General features: G+C 41.9%; 1 protein-coding gene across 1 annotated transcript in view; it reads left to right on the top strand.

Annotated features, from left to right (window-relative positions):
* The window catches only part of LOC139211108 (homeobox protein Meis1), an 83,665-nt gene that overhangs the window by 51,752 nt on the left and 16,680 nt on the right, over window positions 1–15,233 (top strand). The window contains exon 9 of the mRNA XM_070841376.1: window positions 5,439–5,515. Coding sequence (XP_070697477.1) covers window positions 5,439–5,515 — 77 coding nt within the window. The remainder of the gene's footprint in view (window positions 1–5,438; window positions 5,516–15,233) is intronic.

The following is a 15,233-nucleotide window of genomic DNA, read 5'->3' as shown; positions in this document are numbered from 1 at the left end:
GGTTCTGAGATTGTGCTTCTATTATATGTGTGAAATGTCCTTCTGATAACGGAAAAATAGACAAATCTAAATTGTTGCGCATTAATAACTTGTTTACTGTAATACGTTAGCATTTTCTTACGTGACTGTGCCTTGTGGCTAACCCCAACCATCTGGTGGAAAAGTAAGCTCACTCAAAATACCATTGACCCATGTCTGTTATCCACAGATTGTGCAGTGTCATGGCCTCTTTTTGAGAGACATCACATGACTGTGACAACATATGATTTTTCTCTCCCTTATTCCTCCCTCCATCCTGTTTCATGGTAGCAGTTTTATAAAGCTAATGTGGCGTGTCAAGCCTTTTTAATGGGATGCACAGAGACTTTGGAGGCGCAGCTTTAAATAGAAATATGTGCAACGATAACCATAATGCTAATGGCTGGAGAGTGACTGAGAGGACTGTGGCTGCAGTGAATTGGTTAACATGGATGGAATCATACACACTGAGATGGAAATACACTAGCAAAGATGTATAAGCAAATGCAATCTTTCATTTAAAATGCAGCACATGTGTTTTAAGATATATGTTTAAATATTTACACAAAGTTATTTGACATTCATTACTAAAAAAAGTCAGGCATGCGTATTCAGAGGCCAGAACAGAACATACACATTTATTGTGCTATTTTGTCAATGTTTGATGAGATGAGGAAAAGGGAGAACAGCAGCAAGATAAGACATGAAACAGCCCGTCTCTCGTAGTGAAGTAGAGCATTCTGACAAAAGAGTGACTCTTCTTCTTTTTTCTTTTCCCTCCCCCTCCTTTTGCCATTGAGAGACTAAGCTGAGGCTTTATGTAGTTTATAAGATGCAAAAATAATAATTAGGGAGCTGTGACCTTTAGGAAGTTGGTACTTTTTTCGTATCTGTAAATGTTTTTGTGAGTTATTGCTCCTGTAGATGATATTAAGATAGAGACAGTTTGTCCCGTAAAGGTCAAAGGTTCAGTCTACACAATAGCCGTGTGTCTTGTCAAAGTCACCTTGAGCATGGCACCAAGCAAATAGCTGCCCCCATGTTGTAAGCCAGTCCAGCTTCGGGTTTCTCAGACATGAATGAAAAAGCAGAACAGGAAATCAGAATCATAACAGGGCAGCTAGTGTGAGACTATAGTCAGGCAACCTCCAAAATGTAACTCAAAAAAAAGATTTTTTTGTCGTAATGTAATGTGGCTACTTCGGGTCACTTCAGGATTTTTATTCCCACACAAAATGAGATTAAATAAAATTTTTACTTTCCCAGTATGTATTCTGTCTGTGTCTTAAGCTGATGAGGCTTTATTTTGAATTATTTACCATTTTTTAAAAATATATAAGTGTCCTCTGATTCCTGGTAACTATTTTTGGAGTATTGGTAACTGCAGTGGTTGACATTTTTCTTTCTTCTTTTTTTTTTTTTACCGCCCTGCCTAGAATAGCTTTCTCCTGGGTTAGGCATGGGACAAGGGGAGTAAAGAGGGGTCTTGCAGAGTATTTATGCTCTTATCTCTTAGTTAAACCCCTGGGGCTCCAGATATCCATTTCCATGTCTCCTCCCATGCCTCCTTCTTCCCTCTGCCTCTCTTTCCTTCTTCTCTCCATCTATGTATCCCTCTCTTCTTGTCTGAGGGGGTCAGAGAGGAAGACGGTCAGACAGGGAGGAGATGTTACTGATGCTCTGTTACTCACCCACACAGACATCTGCACGCAAACACATGTATACACACACACACACACACACACACACACACACACATACACACAAAACTGTGCACAGCTGAACTTACTCGTAGAGCCAGCTAGCTCAGTGGGTCAAATGAGAACAAACACACACACACACACAAACACTAATGTCCACGCAGAGATGAACTTGCTAATATGAACGCGCTCAAGCAAAATCTTTGACTCAAATGGACACACACAACACAAAAGACATACACGCACACACCCACCCACGCATGCACACTCGGATTGATAAGACACACAGAAGAGAGAAGCAAAAACACACACCCCTCCTGGCACCCACATGCTCAGAGCCCGACAGAGAGCGGCTAGCAGGGTGGAAATTCTCATGAAAGGAGTTGTATATTTGGAGAAGACATATCATTAAGATAGGCGGAGGGAAGAGGGAAGGGAGGGAAGGATGCGCAGAAACTTTCCATCTGCTCTTTTAAAGAACATGTTATTGCTTTTCTCACTAAAGGCCTTTCTCTCTCTCGCTCTCTCGCTCTCTCTCAACCCGCTGAACCACAGCCAAGGGTCGTTAAGACACCAGAATCACTCACAGACAATATTAAAACTGGGCGACTTGTTGCTGAGCGAGAAACTAAATCACAGTGTTTTGACAGATAGGAGCTAATTTGGCGGTTTAGAGAAAAGGAGGACAAAAACAGTCTTGATGTACTGGCTTTCTGGCCAGCTCTTCCTGGTAACTCTTCCATTAAGTGTGTGTTGCTTTGTATGTGAAATCTCTGGCACATGTAGCACTGTGGAGGTTGTATTAAGGGCACGAGGCAGATCCTTCTTTTAGATAAAAGTAGCAAAACCACAATGTCAACACTCAATTAAAAGTAAAAGTGCTGCATTCACAATTTTAAGTAAAATTTGTCTTTTCAGCAAAATGTACTTAGTACGAATAGTAAAAATACTCATTATGTTGCAAAATGGTCTCTGCCAGTGTTAGGTCATCATGTTATTATTACTGATGCATTCATTTTCATATTGTAACTGATACATGTGGATTATATAGTTTGGGTAGTTTATTCTGTAACTATTAATCATGTTATATGTACAATATGTCCTTATTTAAGTAAATGTACTTGATCACATTACCATTGGCAGGATGTGTGTTGAACAGAGCATGCTCATGCCACCAAGCGTTTTTTTCTCCCAGTGCTCTTTCTTAGATTGCGTGCGTGTCTGTCTGTGTGTGACTAGTTGTGCATAGCTGTCTGTCTGCATGTGTGTGTTGGGAAGCTGGAGGGAGGGAGGCACTGAAACAGGGTGTATTTGTGCTGTATTGCGGCCGCTGGCGTGGCCGCAGTCCCCCAATATCACGAGGCACACACTCCTGCTTCCACAGATCTACGGCACATAGAATAGACGCATTGATCTTTTCATCTTCAGTCAGCTTTGTTTGTTGAGAACAAAGACTCAAAAAAGATGTTGTTCACATGATTAGCTTTAATATGCTGACAGTAAGTGTGTGCAGTGTCTATATGTGAAGTGCTCAATGCGTCAAGACATCAGATGACACAAGCCCCAAAGAATGTTTTCTGACGATCTACACACGTGGACAGAAGAGTGGCGCCCCAGATTTGGAGTTGTTTTAAAGCTGATATTATCTGATCAGTTAGACACAGTACAGTAGTTACACACACACACACAGTGCATGAATGGACAGACAGTTCACATGCACTGAGGCTCACACTCACATAAAGGCACACAAAATGGCTGTGGAAAAGAAGTGGACACAAATTTGTCCAGAGGCGACAATGCAATTATAACTTAGCGCATGAAATTAGCCTCCTTGTGTTCCCATTCCCCACAACCAATCACATGGACAAGGGAAGGCTGGGGAAAATCAGTCTCCTCTCTCTCTGCTGGGTTGTCCCAGCATCAAACACAATCCTGTTCATTATGCGCTGAAAAAACTGTAATGAAAAAATGAAAATGCTGGCGCCGCACTGATTTTGCACGTCTGATTGACTATTAAGTGTGTGTGTTCTTGTTAAACTACTGTGTATATTATCCAGTTGCCATATGTGTGGCGACTTTTGTTGGTCACCATAACATTTGAGGATAACTAAATAAATGTCAGGGTTCTTTCAGGGTTGCCTGTACCTGTCATTTCATATAAATAAGTAATAGTCAACAAAAATGGCAGGTTTTGTGTTGATGTTAGCCAAAATACACATGTAGCCACTTCCTCATTTTGGTGTAGATTTGAAAGTTTGATATAATAAAGAAAGACATAGGGGGACTTTTGGTGTGTTTCTCTATATCTCTTGTTTACTTATTCATTGTAGATGTATACATATTAAAAACATGCTTATATATAGATGATACTGTGTGTATATATATATATATATATACTGTATATATATGTGTGTGTGTATATATATATACTGTGTGTATATATATATATACTGTGTATATGCAGTTTCACAGTGAGTGTAATCCCTTCAACAATCTATTCCCCTGCTACTCCCTCCTCTCCTCCTCTTTTACGGCCTGCCTATGGTGTTCAGCACAGTCCATGTCTTGTCTCAGTCATGAACAGCACATTGTCCTCCATGAACAAGGCTCCGTGCAACTGAGATACCCCCCCACTGCAATATAAATCAACACACTCCCCAAGTTCACATTTATTCAATTTATTCATTCTATATATTTAAACAGGTGGCTCAACTTTAACTGTTCTCAGCTGGCTTCCCAGAGGGGGGGTGGGATGGGGGAGGGGGTGCAGTCAGTAGTTTATATTTGAATTAAAAGAGCAGGCTTGAAGTCAGTTTGGGTTGTCTTTCCCACAATCAAACTGTTGTTTATCATGTATTTATTTGTCATACTTTATTTGTCATGTCAAGGTGATGAGGCTTTTCTAGTTATGTAGCTGAAAATGCAAGTTTAATTATCTCTGTGTGAAAAGTGATTTACATCAAAGAATGTAAGATTGTTCCTTCTCACTGGCAGATATTTTGATATTTAAGATTTAAAACACTCAAAATGAACACCCCATGTTAAACTGTTACTCAAACTGATGAAGCCTAGAAAACTCAAAGTTTCTTACAATCAGAGCAGATGTACTGCAAACATAATTACAGCGACGTGGCAACAGAGTCCTGTTATCATACCAACTGCAATAACGATAAAAGCAAACAGCAGAAATAAAGACAAGATTTTACATTCTCTTGTCTGTCTTTCATCGGGTTAACGTTACATATTCCCTGCTCACTGATTACATATGCAGCAGGGGGAAAAGGGGGGCCATCAACGCGAATATATTTGTGTAAGAGGCTGCCTAATTACCAGAGCTGGTTCTCCACTTCACTTAACTTTCTAATTGGCTTGCCTTTTTGGCTGCCATTAATTACAAGATTTCATATTCCATTAATGATCGGGGGAAGAGAGGCACGTTAACGTGCACATGCTCACACATACTTACAGTATACATTTAGATAGACATATACACAGGCACATTCTCACACCTACGCACCACTGAGCATGAGCACACATTTAATTTTTTACCTCTCATTACGCAGTATGGTTTTGTGTGAGTCTCTGTGTGTGTAACATGTGCCCTATAACATCTCTTTCTTCACTGAAAGGCACATCAAACCCTATTTCCAGCAACAAGAAGCTTCATTGAACAATTTGTGGTGAGCCTTTTCTAATAGATGTTGTCTTTCCCTCCTGCAGCATCCCTACCCATCAGAAGAACAGAAAAAACAGCTGGCACAAGACACAGGCCTCACCATCCTACAAGTGAACAACTGGTAAGTCATTTGAGAGTTTACATGCTGTCGATTTCAGGGGTTTGTACCCCCAGGCTATCTAAGTTCTTAATGATTGGAATTAATGCCTCCACTCCACCCCTATTTTCATCCTACACACACACACTCACAGACACACACAAACACACACACACCACTTACCAAATCATCCTCACCTAGATCAATCCATGTAAAGGAAGATGGCCTGGAGTGATTTTCCAAACCAACAGCCTAACTCAGCCCAAACATGAGCATCCGTATTAATTAAGAGTCAAACTACTATCTGAAAACATCCAATAAAATCATCCAACATACAAGTTGGATGATTTTATTGGATGTTTTCCCAGTTATACAAGAATGATTACTGAAAAAGTGGTAGCTCTGAGACTAATTATAGGGTTTCACTTTGACTGACTTATTTTGGGGTTTGTGGCTTTTTGTAGCACCTTTTACTGTGATTAACATTTGTTTTAATCAGGCGGTGGACATCTCATTTAACATTTATTCTGTCTTGGTAAAGCTTTAACATTTATTCCCAGTTTATGCATAGTATTATCCTTGAAGCTAGCTTAAAGTAAAACTGTACTTCTTTCAGGGATAGTTAGCTGTGCACTTCAGTTACTGCCACAGATGACAATGACAGATGTGTTCTCCAATCAACATTTGAAAAAACAGGGAAAATGGCAACATCGTAAACTTAGATTAAGACACAAATTAGTGCAGTTACTTTTTGTCATTACATTACAGCGGCAGCTGCTCGTTATTTTATGAGAAATAATTTTATTGGTTGTACACTGACTATATATAATTTTATACATTATTACGTAGTACTTTTTCATAATGCATTCAGCATTTCGAGTCGTCCTTGTTAGCAAGGAGCCTAGCTTAAAAGTGCAGGGCCTGATTGCTGTCCTGCCTTTGTAAATTAATGCTCTGTAAGTGCCAACTAGCCTGTTAATTGGGCACAAGCGTGACTGGCCGCTGCCATAAAATGAGGTTGCTAACTAGCCGTTTTAACCTTAGGTAGCACTGTAAAAGGTAGAAAGGGGCCCTATGTCCTTGTGCGGCTGGTCTTATCAGAGAGATGGCTATCAGTGCATGCTTAGTGTTATTAGCCATGTCTAATTAAAGGGGCTGGAGTCTGGATAACTGAGGCAGGGTCCAGGCAGAGGGTGTTTGATCTGAGCAGCCCTTAAAATAATCCTTGAAAGTATCAGTCAGTTGCTAGGTACAGGCATGAAAGGGGAAACTACAGAAAGGCAAAGAGCAGCAGAAGGAGTGAGAGTTAAAGAGCCAGACGAGTGAAAAATAGATGAAGAGAAAGAGAGAAAGATAAGGGGAGAGGGAGAGAAAGAGATGAGACACGATAAATCCCTATTACCAGCAGTCTAATGATGTTAACATTATTCCCAGCCATTGTTCAATCTCAGACCTCAGAGACAGACAGACGTTAGATTAGGGTATGGTGCATCAGTCTATGGAGAATTCATTTTATACCAAGTCAAAAATAATGCATGCACACACACACACACACGTGCACGCACACACACACGCATTGTAGCAGAAAAAGGACTCATGACCAGAGGGAATCCTGTAGAGGTTATCAAATCACGTGACCCCTCTGAAATCCATGGGGGATCAATTCTTACAGCTGAGATAAAGCCAAGCAGTTTGTGTGTGTGTGTGTGTGTGTGTGTGTGTGTGTGTGCGCTTGTGTGTGTGTTTCAGTCAGACAGACAGTCACATGAACAGTGGCTTGGTCACTTAAGGCTGACTGTGTGCTCTCATTCTGTTTGTTGTTTTTATTGTTAGGGAGATAGCAACACACCCTGAAGGTGTGTGTGTGCATGTGTATTTGTCCATGACCAACACACACTGTGTAAATCGTGGGAGGTTAATCTTGGTTTGTGGAAGATGGTTTGTGTGTGTGTGCGCGTGTGTGCGTGTGTGTGCATGTGTGTGTGTGTGTAAGAGAGGGGAACCGGGGGTGGTTAATCTAAGGGGTATTAGCTGTTAAACCCTGCATGCTGGGATCCCGCTGCCCCCTCACATTTTGTTGTATACAAGTGTGTGTGTACATGTGTTAGTGTACGTGTACATGTGTTTGTGTGTGCATGTGCGTGTGCGTGCACACTTGTCCAGAGGCATATTTCAGTGCATGGTTGTTTGAGTGAGTGAGCAGTACATTGTAGCAAAGATGGGTGATTGAGAAGGAAAACAATAAAGTGAAAAGATGGGGTGACAGAGAGATGAAAAACAAAGAATTGGAGAGAAAAAGAGAATGAAGAGATGTAGAAGAGAGGAGATGGAGATACACGTCAGAAGACAGATGATGGAGAAGAATGAAAGACAGATGGAGAGACACTCAGAATGAGATAGAAAGAGAGAGAGAGAGAGGTTACGTTGGGGGAACTGCCATTTCGCAGGCGTGTTGTTGTGCTGGTTGGGAAGCCCCGTCATTGGGTGTCTCCATAGCAACCCCTGGTGATGTTACCTCCTGACCCAGTGATTTGGTGAAGTCAGTTTCCCTAGCTGTGATTCTGTTTGTCAGTGCTGTTCATGAACACAAAGTCGCTCACACATGCATACACACATAGATGCATGTTGATACACACACACACACACACACACACACACACACACACACACACACACACACACATTTTTCCATGTGTTCACTTGTGCCAAATCATGTCTACAACTGTGACATCAAGCCAAAGAGGACTTCATACACTTAGTGGGAGTGTGTTTCATGGTCATATTGGCATTGGATTTATGTTGAATGGCTGCAGATGAACTGCAGGTCATCCGTGTTTGTTGTCCCAACAGGGGAAGACCAAAGTATGATAAACATGTATAGCTTGCTAATAAAAGTGCATGCTTGTCCCATGTCACACATCTAATGTATACTGAGACACACACGCACGCTTGCACGCGCACACAGACACACACACACACACACAATCTCTTTATTCACATGTGTGCAATGTGCTTTCCTTCACATATAGGCTATACTCACACATTATATCCCATACACCCACACTCTGTCTCTCTTTCTCTCTCTCTCACGCACTCACACACACCATAGATGTGTTATCACACATGTCGGTGTGTATTATTGATGAGTGAGCACGCGGTAGGGCTCAGCAGATTAAATAAAAATGCTAAAGGCCGGCAAGGGGCGCAGATCACTCATGAATTATTGGCAGAAATACGCTGCACCAGGGAATCTCAATTTGAAAATGTGTGTGTGTGTTTGTGTGGTGGTGGTGGTGGGGTGTTAATGCATATGCGCATTTACACCACAGAATCATATACTGTGAATGTACACACATACTGTACACACCCAAATGCAAATACTCAGACGCAACCCTACCCTACTTAATTGCCTATATATTAAGGCACATATAAACACACACAGGCTTCCTAGACTGGTAAGGTATGTACACGCAGTGTGTGAGTATACTTCCACACACCCACACAGATGAGTCAACACATAGCACAAAGGAGCACACACTTACTCTATACTGACACAGTTAAATGCCATACAATAACACATACAACAAACATGCCAAAACTATCCTGGTGGTTTCATGTTCGTTAACTTATTGTGATACAAGCAAAATTATTCTGTAAAAGTGAAAAAATAAATAAACAAAAGCCAGCATTTTACTTTTCTACATTTGTATTTCTGAATACATTTAGACAACAATAGGTGAAGAACCCTCAAAGAGATTACGAGTGACAATCTTGTCTTAGAAAATGTAGTTTATTCTAACAGAGCCGGTGACATTTCAGATTGTCCCATGAACTTTTGTGTTTGATTAAATTTCAGTGAGCTGTGAAACTTTCACACATGAGCCGCTGTCCCTCACAGGCTACTGTAGGATCGTCTGATGATGCACAGCCCGAAGCAAAAGATGTCATCTTTGCTAAAAATGAATCAAACAAATCTTACAGGTGTTTATTTCCAGTGCAATAATGTTAGAATAATTTTCCTCAAAGGACCCCTTTAAAAAGTAAATGTGTCTCTGGGCCTGAAGTGAGTCTGTCTGGCTAAAATGGATCTGGATTACTGGAACTCTCATAAACATCCTCTCTACTTTTTATATGAGCAGATAAAGACTACGTGTTCATTGTTTCCGATGAATGATGAATTCCGATGAATTCCGATGTCCCATGTCCGGAAAAAAAGTCTTTTGTGTATGAGCATGTCTGACAGTTATTGAGATCTGAGGTTAACTGGCTCTCTGCCTCCATTGTTGTTTCACCTGATGTAACACTGGATTACATAATCACCTGTTGGAGTCAAGTGATCAGTGGAATAGCATAAAAACTCAGCCAGACCTTAACAAAAAAAACACAAATTTTATTTAAGATGCACCCATAACAGCTGGTCTAAAGCTTAAGGAAAGGTTCCTCAGTAATTTTGGAATTATGTGACAAAAGCATAATTGACAAAGCTTTCCAAACATTGTAATATGAATCTAGGATATATATAAATCGTTAAAAAAAATAAGTCAAGCAGTGAAACCCTTTGAGAGAAGTGACCATTTTGTCCCAGGTCTATCAAAGAGCCAGAGTATCTAAATGACCTTAACAATACAAGTCTTTACCTGCCTACACATTGTAAAGCACTCTGAATCAGGCATCAGCTAAAAGCTCAAAGCCTAACGTATAATACGTCTTTCTCTCTCTTTTTTCTCTTTCTGTGGCTGCAGTCGGTATCTCTCTGCTAAGTTCTCCTAACACTCCGGTGATGTAAAAATCGATGGCGAGGTCATCAGGTTTCCCATGTTGGCTGCCCCTCCCCTTCCTGCCTGCAATTTAATAATGCCCCTTTAAAGGCAGTGTTTAAGCCTCGCCGAGCGATTGTTTTGTCAATAAGACCTCCTTTTACGAATGTCTTAAAAGCATAGACAGGGAAAGAGTAAGGGAGAGAGAAGAGAGAGAGAGAGAGAGAGAGAGAGAGAGGTAGTATTTAAGAGGGCAGAGTGGACGGACGTTTAGGCTACTTAGGAAGGAGCGGCGTGGCACGTACATATATGCTGCTTATCGGGTTTCAGAAAGGACGAACAGAGGGAGAACAGAGGAGAGTAAGAGGTGAGGTAAAGGGAAGGAGAGCAAGAGGAAAGAAACATGGGGTGGGGTGAGAATAAAAAGAACACGGAAACTTGAAAACATGAAGCCCTTGCTGTTTTTTGGGGGTTTTTTTTCTCTTTTTAGTTAAAGTAAAAATTGTCAAAAACACAGAGTTTGTAGAATTTGTACATGCCAATAAAGCCTACTGAATTGACTTGAATGGAAATTGACTAGTTTATTATAACTGGGGTCTCATTTTCGTGTAGCATTGTACTGTTCTGGGAAGGCCATGACAAAGGTAAAAATAAGTCAGGCAGGACAAGAACCAGTGATGTGGTCAGACAAGTTTTAAAACGAACAAACTACCAGTTGAGCCAAATATGCCAAAGAGAAAATACTGGTCTGTTGTACTTGCCTTTCTGTTCTACCACTGTAAAACAGACCTTTCCTTCCACTTTACTGACAAAAATCCTGCTTCAACTTTTACCTACTGCATTTGCTGTAGTTATACGTGCAGTTTTCTTGTGCTATGAGGATTTATTGCCAACATTTTGTGTGCACTCACTTTCGGTTTTATGTTGCCATCAAATATACGCCCAGGATTAGGAAATGGCTTGGTGAGTACAATGTTATCACAGCTAATGGAAATGAGGGCCAAAATGATATAAATGAAGACCCAAGTTGTAATAAAGTAGACTCCTTTAAAAGATATGAGAGCGAGACAAACAGGTAGGGTGAGATGAGTTGCATGGTTCAGTATGTTGACAGGCTTGAGAGAGAGATGCTGGAACTTGTTCGCAGAAAGTCTTCTGAGGTGTGTGTGTGTGTGTGTGTGTGTGTGTGTGTGTATTGGAATTAGCAGGCCCAGTTTCAGTCCATGCCCTAGAGCCTGATTCATACGCCGCAGCTCTGTCAAGTTGCTTCAGCCTGAAACTCCCCGACATTACAGCGAAAATACCGCACACACATGAACACACATGTTTCCTGAGGTATGACCTCACCCTCAGATTTCAACACTTCTAGAGTTAAAATGTGAAAATCATTTCAAAAACAATATTTTTCTCTCTTAGTTTGAAGTCTGTTGCTACCAATAGCCTTTTACAGGAATCTTACTTGTGCAGACACGACCCTGTCTTTACTGTATTATGTCAACAGAGATGTGTGTAGATGTGTGTGTGTGTACTTATATAGGTGTCCATGTGCAAAGACACACTGTGAACCAAACACCATCTCTCCTCCCCCATTCCTCCCTCTTTCTTCCTCTCACTCTCTCTGTTTCTCTTACATCACAGCACGCCGCCCGAGGCCAAACCTGCATTTCTCTTCATTCGCCTCTCTCTTAGTCTTTTTTATTCCCTCCTCTTTTCTCCCCACTCCTCTCCCTTGCTTTTCAACCTTCTTTTCTAGTGGTGGAGGGGGGTCCAAAACATGAAAGGCGGCAGAACGTGAATGCCAGGGTCTGTGTTGAAGTGCACATGGTCGCTGTCCTACCCACTGCCATCAGTCAGTTGTTGTTCTCACGCTGATGTTTTCTTGTGTTGATCAAACGCTGTTGTGAAGTGAATCAGCAGGGACAGGGAGCAAGTGTTTTGTGCCAAAATTAAATATCTAGAAAAAATGGGGCACTTACTCCTACAATTAACAGGCAGAAGACTGACATTGATTTCATGCAATTAAGATGAGTGGTGGTTCTAAGTAAAGGATTTGTAGACAAAGCATAAAATAATGAGGCTAACTGTTTCTGCTGGCACTGACATGCATGTGGTGACAGTCAGCCACCATTGATGAGATGAACTGAATCAGAGATTGTTGTGAAATCCTTGTATATGTTGGCGGCTGTGGCTCAGAGGTGGAGTGTCAGAGGTAGAGTGGGTCGTCCCTCAATCAGAAGGTTGGCGGTTCGATCTCCAGGTCAGCATGTCGAAGTGTCCTTGGGCAAGACACTGAACCCCAACTTGCTCCTGCATAGCTTCTGTGAATGTGTGTGAAAGAGTAATCTCCTCCAACTTAGATTCCTCCTGTATGAATGATGTGTGAATGAGAATGTAGTGCAGCTTTGAGTAGTTGAAATGACTAGAAAAGCACTAAACAAATACAGACAGTATGTGTATGTATACCAGACAGACAGACATTTAAATGTCAGCATGTAAATCTGTAAAAAGAAATGATTCAATTCAATTCAATTCAATTCAATTTATTTTGTATAGCCCAATATCACAACAGAGTGTCTCACAGTGCTTTACAAAGTTCACTGAAATAAACAAGTGTAAGCGAACAAACAGTTTAATAAAGAGTCCAGCAGTTGATGAGGCCAATGGATCAGTCCGATGGATCAGTCCGAGGCATCACCTGCCCTTTATGACCCTCCTTCTTCGGGAAGGAAAAACTCAAAAAACCCAGTGGGAAAAGAGAAACCTCCGGGAGCACCACAGTGAAGGAGAGATCCAGCTCCCAAGGACGGACAGGCTGTAGCCTTGGACAGACGCACATCCATTGGCTGGACCAGGACCAGGATCCACAGGAACCCGAGGACCACATCAGCAGAACCAGGACCAGGATCCACAGGAACCAGAGAACCACATCAGCGGGACCGGGACCAGGACCCACAGGAACCAGAGAACCAAATGATCCCATCAAGTTTTTTTTTTCAAAATGTTACCCTTTTCTCCTCACTTGGTGTTTGCTGACTGTGAATGTGAACTGGATGAAACTGCCTTCGCTAGTTTCTGGGCAGTCAGACGTATCCCTGTAGCGATGGCTGCTGTGAGCCAGCGGGGGGAAGTGACACGCGCAGAGACAGGATATGACACGGGCAGTAAGGGGGGATTTAGGTCAACCGCTGTGTGTTTGCAGCAGACCCTACTGCAAGCCCTGTCAGCAATACTGGCTCTGTGTGACACTGGTCATCTGTGTGTGTGTGTGTGTGTGTGTGTGTAAAATGAGAATTTTTTTTTTGTGGTTAGCGGTGGTGTATTTGTTTGCGTATATAGTAAACGGAAGTGCGCACTGTATGCATTTCCATGCAAATAGTTATGCCCCACCCCCACCCCCCAACCTAAAAACACACACACAAAGAGAGCACTGCTATGCACATACATTTCAATCCAAACCCAAAGGCTAAAGGACACAGACCCTGTCCAATGTTGTGTTTGTGGAGTGGGCAGCACAGGACAGCCATGTTGTTTCTGGGTAAAGCCAGGCTTCGAGCCATACCCTCTCTCTGGCATTGATGAATGACTGGCTAACTGAGTCCAAGACTGTCTGAATGTGTGTGAAGGGAAGCAGGAACAGAGATAAAAAACAGTGACGGAGGTCACATGTGACAGCTACATGCTCCCTTCTGATGTCCTATTCTTCTTGTCTGCCTGCATTTCTTTGTTTTTGTTCTTCATCATCTCTTGCATTTTGAACTTTCTCTCTCTCCCTCTTTCTCTCTCTCTGTTTATATTTTGCCTTTTGGCAAGTCCTATTCAGAAGTCAGTGAGTGTTGCACAGCCAGCCCAGTCAGAGCCAATGAGTTCATGTATGTTTTTCAAGTGGCCAACATTTCCTCTCTATAATTCTGAGAGGCACCTGGTTGTCATGGACACATACATACACACTAAACACACTGAGCTCTTCTCCAGTTTGTGTGAGTGTGTGTGGCTACCCAGCCTGTCGCTCCACTCTGTAAAACCAGCTTTAGTGCTAGATTCATGGCTCTCTTAATGGACATGGGGCTCTTGGGTAGTGGAGCAACGGAGTGTGTGTGCTTACGTACTTGTATTTTATGTGTGTGCAGTAATGGGGATTAAGTGACCCCATGGCTGCTCTCAGTCTAAAGCTCCTTTTAAATTTCACACTGTTTTCTTATGTTTCCCTCCATATGTGGCACTGGATCCAGCTAATCCACCTCATGTTATTAGGGGCTGGATCAGCAGACCAGCATGTACAGAATGTGTGTGTGTCAGTGGGTGTGTCTGTGCATTGCTATGTGTGCATTTGGAGATGGTTCAGAAACCATTTGCCTGCCAATAAAGACTTATATGTATTGCTGACTCAAAACACAGGCCTCTTGTCTAATAGCAGCCTAGCTGCAGCACTCAGGGTTGGTCATGTGACACCTACATGACCTCACTTCAACCTTACTTGTCATATGTGTGGGTTGCATATTATTTTTTATGTGTCTGTGCATGTGTGAACATGCATGTGTTTGTCACAGGAGCACAGCTAACCCCCAGGTAAAAGATAAGCTACCACACCTTTTCCACAGACCTAATGCACACAGACCTGTTCTATAGAAGGAGGTTGAGAAGCCCAGTGAGTCATGGGACTGAGCAGGGTATATGTTTGTGTGTTACGGTCCTATGAAGTGTAGCTGGTTTGAGTTGGTCTTTGGAGGGAAAACAGCAAGACGGATGCTACTGGTCGACAAGTGAGCGCATGTAGCAGAATGAGTGTCTTGAGTACATTTGTAACTCTGAGTATGTATGCACGTGGATGTTTGTACGTGTTGAAAGCTGCACAGACAAATTAAAGAGAGTACAGGTTCTTTGCACAGTATTAGTTTTAGCTAACTCTATAAATAGTTCCCGCCTTTTTGCACAATTCACATCTCAGCTCAAAGTTTACAATTTCTCTTTTCATCTACTTCTCAAAG

The sequence above is a fragment of the Pempheris klunzingeri genome, chromosome 12 (genome assembly GCF_042242105.1).
Source record: "Pempheris klunzingeri isolate RE-2024b chromosome 12, fPemKlu1.hap1, whole genome shotgun sequence".
Classification (NCBI taxonomy): domain Eukaryota; kingdom Metazoa; phylum Chordata; class Actinopteri; order Acropomatiformes; family Pempheridae; genus Pempheris; species Pempheris klunzingeri.
The sequence above is the reverse complement of the archived record's forward strand: the minus strand, read 5'-3'. Positions and strand labels throughout refer to the sequence as shown.